General features: G+C 51.0%; 1 protein-coding gene across 1 annotated transcript; it reads left to right on the top strand.

Annotated features, from left to right (window-relative positions):
* Positions 1–440: 440 nt before the first annotated feature.
* Positions 441–5,081, top strand: LOC137973794 (uncharacterized). The gene is made up of 2 exons (XM_068820681.1): positions 441–1,040; positions 3,793–5,081. The coding sequence occupies exons 1-2, from the start codon at positions 635–637 to the stop codon at positions 4,839–4,841; spliced, it is 1,455 nt and encodes a 484-aa protein (XP_068676782.1). The 5' UTR covers positions 441–634; the 3' UTR covers positions 4,842–5,081.
* The last annotated feature ends 835 nt before the right edge of the window (positions 5,082–5,916 follow it).

Here is a 5,916-nt window from a genome sequence, read left to right as displayed (position 1 = left end):
GCAACATCTGGGGTCAAAAATTTAATAACAAGTTTGGAGAAAAGTGGTGTGCATGCAAGGTAGAATGTAATAATGCTCAGAGCTAAATCTTTTGTGGTTAATTAAGTGGTTGTAGGTGTGACACATGAGTAGATGCCCTTGGTAGTAGATATATGTTAAGAATAGTGCAGTTTATTAAGTTTTTAAGGCAGGGGAGCATACTGTAGATACATGTAGCAGTATCTTAACTTACAGTAAAATCATATAACGTCAGAGACTGCCACAAAAATTAGTAATATAGAGTTTCCAAGAGGTCTTCATGTATGACAATTAACAGGACTTTTTCTTCCATTCCATGAGCAAGGAAGTGTAAATTTTTAAGAACAATTAAAATTTTGCTTTTGAGGGATTCATCTGTTTAATTTGTGGATGTCTCACTGATAAGATTATATGTGGCTAAATGTAATTTAGGCTAAGTTAAAATCAAGCCAATGCTGGTCAGCGGTGGTCTGGGAATCAGGCGCATTGAGGTGACATACGGGGTTTCTCGATTCGCACGTGCTGGTCGTTTCTGCTGTGTGAGGTGCTGTTTGTTTCAAGCAGCAAGCGTTCAGTTGTTCCGCTTTTTTTTCGTCTTTCCGTCGTCCTCGCCGTTATGACCGCCCGGCAAACCAACAACAGCTTAGCAGCGGCTCTCTCTTCTCTCAGTGCTCCATCAGCGCCGGTCTCCAGTACGAACACAAGCGGTACGTCTTCAATTGTGTCTTCGCAGTCCAGCGAGTCTGTTGTTGTTTCCTCGCCACTGGTGAGCGTTCCGGCTTCGGCAAATCCACTTCCGACGGCCTCAACTGCTGTTCTTTCACCTGATCTGGTGTCTCTCATTAATCAGGCTGTTCAGTCGGCTGTTCAGGCTTCGCAAAGGCAACCAGGACCAGCGATTGCGGATCCCGTCTCCTGTCCTGGCGCCAGTTCGTCATCTGCATCGTTGGGCGGTTTAGCTTCGACGTTTTTCGCCGCTGGAACGGGCTTTCCGCCTTCCCTTTCAAGCTCGTCGACCTCAGGTAGGCTTTCTCCTCTTGTCGTACCTACTTTTGTATCTACTTTTAACGCTCCGGTCCCGGCAATCGTCTCGTCTTCGGGGCAGGCTTTAAGTGGCGTTTCTGCTCATTTGCCGCCATCCATTGCACCGCTGTCTATTGTGAACTCGTTGGCGGATCAGCCGTTCGTCGTGGGCCCGGGCTACTCTCCCGTTCCTGCCAAGCTCGTGACGCAAATCCGTGGCGGAAAATTCGTTGACTTGTCGGAACTTTTAGCGGCGAATTTGGTCAGCTCAGAGACCGAGCCTCAGTTAATGCTCGATGGGCGTTTGGTTTTATCAGCTCCCCCGAAGAAACCTCGTCGGCGTATCGAGGATATCACCACTTGGACGGAAGCCTTCACGGTGTACTCGCTTGTCCTAACGTCGTTTTTCCCTCATCGTTGGAAAGATTTAACGTTGTACAAGTTATTAATCTTGCGGATTTCTCGCCAGTTTAGCGGACGGGTTTGGCTTGCTTACGATAAAGCTTTTCGCGAACACGCTGCGGCGACTCGGTTGGCCGATTGGTCGACCATGAACGCACAGCTCTTCACTTTTCACGCCGGTGGTGCTTCTCCTCGCAGCCCCAACCTCGGCACGTCGCCGGATTCCTCTGAACCAGTGGGTTCCAGCTCTTCGAGGATCCCTTGTATGTCCTGGAACAAGGGAAGGTGCACCGCCCCTTATACGATTTGCCGCTATTATCATCGTTGCAGCACGTGTGGCGGCGCCCATCGTTCTGTTTCATGCAGTTCTAGACCAGAACGTAAGCAGGAGAGTTCTGTCAGGCGCAGATCTCGGTCTCCGGCATTTAGTGCCTCAGCTGGCCAAAAAGCACGGCGTCAGTAACGATTGGCTCCAAGAAGTTTTCCCCCTCTCAGAACTTTGGAACATGTTGCGCGTACTTCGTTCATTATGTAGTTAGTCATTATGTAGTTAGTCGATTGCTCAGTTAGTAGTTATGTAGTTAGTCGATTGCTCAGTTAGTAGTTATGTAGTTAGTCGATTGCTCAGTTTGCTCAGTTAGTCGATTGTTCAGTTTTATTAGAATTTTTCACGGTTTTCTTTGCTTGCCCCTGTTGTGCTCTGGGCTTGTTGAATTAAACTTTTCTCACTGTTGCTGTATTGCTGCCCTTACTTCAGGAGGGGGGGGGGTAGGGTCGTTAGCGGGGAATTACCATCTCTCATTCTGTTTCCTTCCAGTCTCCAACCCCTTGCCCCCGGTGTCCGTGGTTAGCCCTCTAAAGCCTGAAGTGTTCGCTGCCAAGTTGTCCCAACATCCGGACCAACATCTTGTCGCCTTTGTCTTGGACGGCCTCAGGAATGGCTTTCGCCTGGGATTTCAGCATTCCAAGAAATTAAAATCAGCTAAGTCAAACAAGGCCTCTGCTAATCAACACTCCGAGGTCATTGACCGCTACTTGGCTAACGAGGTCTCCCTTGGGAGGGTTGCAGGACCTTTTTCCTCCCCACCTTTCCCTCATTTGCACGTTAGCAGCTTTGGAGTTATCCCTAAAAAGGGTCAACCAGGCAAGTGGAGGCTCATAGTGGACCTGTCATCCCCTGGTGGGCTAAGTGTTAATGATGGCATTGACCCTGACGAGTTTACCATGCAATACATCACGGTTGATCAGATCATTCGTATGATCTCAAGCTATGGCTTAGGTGCCCTGATTGCTAAATTCGATGTTGAGGCAGCCTACCGCAACATAGCTGTCCATCCATCTGATCGATATCTCTTGGGTATGAGATGGCGGAAGCACTATTATGTTGATTTAGCGTTACCATTTGGCCTCCGCTCTGCTCCTTATATTTTCAATTCTGTGGCGGACATGGTGGAGTGGATTCTCCTACATACACACAATGTTTCTGCGCTGTTACATTATTTAGACGATTTTATTACTGCAGGACCGCCGGATACTAACCAATGTGCTGAGAACTTAGCCACTTCCATAGCTGTTTGCCGTTCCTTAGGACTTCCACTCCACCCGGATAAGTGCATTGGCCCGTCCACGCGTTTAGTTGTTTTGGGCATTGAGTTAGACTCAGTGGCTCAGGTGGCCTGCCTCCCCTCGGACAAGCTCCTTGCTTTACAGGTGCTGCTGCAGTCGTGGCGGAATCGTCGCTGGTGTACTCGGCGCGAACTGGAGTCCCTCATTGGCCACTTACATCATGCCGCCAAGGTCGTGTGGCCCGGTCGTACCTTCCTGCGTCGTATGATCAATCTGCTCCAGTGTTTTCGTAAACGGGACCATCCAATCCGCCTGAATTCTGAATTTCACCTGGATCTTCAGTGGTGGCTTCAGTTTTTGTCCTCTTGGCATGGCGTCTATTTTTGGTTGTTTCCCGGCATGTCGGCCACCCCTGACCTCGAAGTTACATCGGACGCATCCGGTTCCCTTGGCTTTGGTGCTTACTTCAATGGGGAGTGGTTCAGCGGCGCATGGGTTTCTTCTCAAGCCTCTCACTCTATCGCCTATAAAGAGTTGTTCCCGATTATCATTGCCGCTCATGTTTGGGGGCCCCACTTCGCCAGGCGCCATGTTCTGTTTCGCACCGACAATGAGGCCGTGGTTTATATCCTCAACTCTAGAACATCCAGGATTCCCGTGTTAATGCGCTTGCTTCGCCATCTTCTCGCCTCAGCGGCTCGTTTCAATTTCTCCTTTGCCTCTCAGCATGTTCCGGGGGTTCATAATTGCACTGCTGACGCTTTGTCCCGCTTTCATTGGCAGGAGTTCCGGAGGTTAGCACCCCAGGCTCAGTCGCTTCCAGTGTCCATTCCACCTCATCTCCTGGAAGAATTGATTGGCTCTCATTAGAGCGGCAGTGCCAGTTCCTGTTAGCCCATGGTTTGGCTGACTCCACCCGGAGATCTTACGCATCTGGCCAGAGGAAATTTGTCAACTTCTGTGCGCATTTGGGCAAGTTGCATCCCAGTGGCTCCCCGTGCCCCACCGATGAATGGACATTGTGCCTCTTTGCCACTTTTCTGGCGGGATCGGTTCAGCACTCTTCGATCAAAGTTTACCTTTCAGCAGTTCGTGCCCTGCATATCGAAGAAGGCTTCCCAGACCCTCTGGTGAACTGTCTACGTTTGCAGCGGGTTCTTCGTGGGATCAAACGGACCCAAGGTTCCCCTGAGGCTCAGCGCCTTCCTATTACGGATCACATTTTGATGATCATCTTTAGGTCTTTGGATTTATCAATTTTCGACCACTGCATGTTTTGGGCCGCCTGCAACCTAGCATATTTCGGCTTCCTCCGATCTGCTGAATTTACTGTTCCTAATTTGGCTAGTTTCACCCCGGCACTCCACTTAAGTGTCGGTGACATTTCGGTAGACTCTGACGCCAATCCTTCCTGCCTGCGCGTGCGGATTAAAGCCTCCAAGACTGACCCTTTTCGGAAAGGCTGCTTTGTCCACATTGGCCGGGGACGCTTTCCTCTGTGCGCCCTTCAAGCTGTTTTGGCCTATTTGGCTGTGAGAGGGAACTCGGGTGGCCCTCTCTTTCTTTTCCAGGATGGTCGGCCCCTAACTCGCGCTGTCCTCACTGCTCGTCTCAGAGAAATCCTTGCTGGAGCGGGTGTGTCGGGCAATTTCTCCAGTCACAGTTTTCGCATTGGTGCGGCCACGGTGGCAGCTCGCAACGGCATCCCCGATCACCTTATTCAGGCCTTGGGTCGTTGGTGTAGTTCAGCTTACCAGTCGTACATTCGCACTCCATCCGAGTCATTGGCTTCCCTCTCTTCTCATCTCGCGTCTGGCTCAGTTGGCTCGTGACCCAGGTATACGTGGGAATTCATGCGGATCACAGGAAATCATGCGGATTGCAGGAAATCAAGCGGACCAGTCCTCTTCCGTTTTTTTAGGGTCGCTTGTGGCTCGCTTGCGCCTGCCTGCGGTGTCTGGCCAGGACTCCTTTAATCAATCGGGAAGTCCTTGGCAATTTCCTGGTTCAGTTCCTACCTCAGGCAGAACCTTCTTCATGCCTCGCGGCCGGAGGAGCTGTGGCGGACCTTGCTTTAGTGTCTCCTTTTCACCTTTCCTCGGTTAGCAGACCTCTCAGTCTTATTTCATGATCAGCTTCACGGTACTCGGGTAAGTGTCGTCCAGTGTCGTGTCTTGAGCTGGGGGTGGGTGCTTGTGTGAGTTTGGGTGGTGGCGCAGGTTCCACGTCATCCCTGTTCGCGGCCCCTTCGCCTTCCAAGCACCCTTGGGGTGGTCTTTGGGTGGTGGCCGCTCGCAGAGTTGCCGTGGAGGCCTGTGTGCTCTGCTCATGGCCTGTGGCTCAAGCCTCGTTGCTCGCCCCGGAAGCGCCGCCCACTTTGGCAGGCACCATCTCCAAGCTCGTCCATTGGCGATGAGTTTAAATGTGGCTAAATGTAATTTAGGCTAAGTTAAAATCAAGCCAATGCTGGTCAGCGGTGGTCTGGGAATCAGGCGCATTGAGGTGACATACGGGGTTTCTCGATTCGCACGTGCTGGTCGTTTCTGCTGTGTGAGGTGCTGTTTGTTTCAAGCAGCAAGCGTTCAGTTGTTCCGCTTTTTTCCCCTTCCCTTCCCTCCCTCATTGGTGGATTCGGTAAGTATAGGGTTGGTAAGTATCTCCACTGACTTGGTCAGTGTGACGGTGCCTGGTGGGTGGTGGCCGCTCGCAGAGTTGCCGTGGAGGCCTGTGTGCTCTGCTCATGGCCTGTGGCTCAAGCCTCGTTGCTCGCCCCGGAAGCGCCGCCCACTTTGGCAGGCACCATTTCCAAGCTCGTCCATTGGCGATGAGTTTAATTGGAGATCAATAACCAAATCTTTCCTGGGCATTTGAACAAAAACAAATAGAGGATTTAATTTATTGTTTGAA

Source organism: Montipora foliosa, chromosome 10 (assembly GCF_036669935.1).
Source record: "Montipora foliosa isolate CH-2021 chromosome 10, ASM3666993v2, whole genome shotgun sequence".
Lineage (NCBI taxonomy): Eukaryota > Metazoa > Cnidaria > Anthozoa > Scleractinia > Acroporidae > Montipora > Montipora foliosa.
Note: the sequence above shows the minus strand (reverse complement) of the source record. Positions and strands in the feature narration are given on the sequence as shown.

Bases quoted from the DNA above. Each gene is read 5' to 3' on its own strand.
- LOC137973794 (XM_068820681.1), top strand. From the start codon at position 635: ATGACCGCCCGGCAAACCAACAACAGCTTAGCAGCGGCTCTCTCTTCT. The intron at 1,041-3,792 runs GTAGGCTTTCTC...TTTCATTGGCAG, and splicing joins TTCAAGCTCGTCGACCTCAG to GAGTTCCGGAGGTTAGCACC.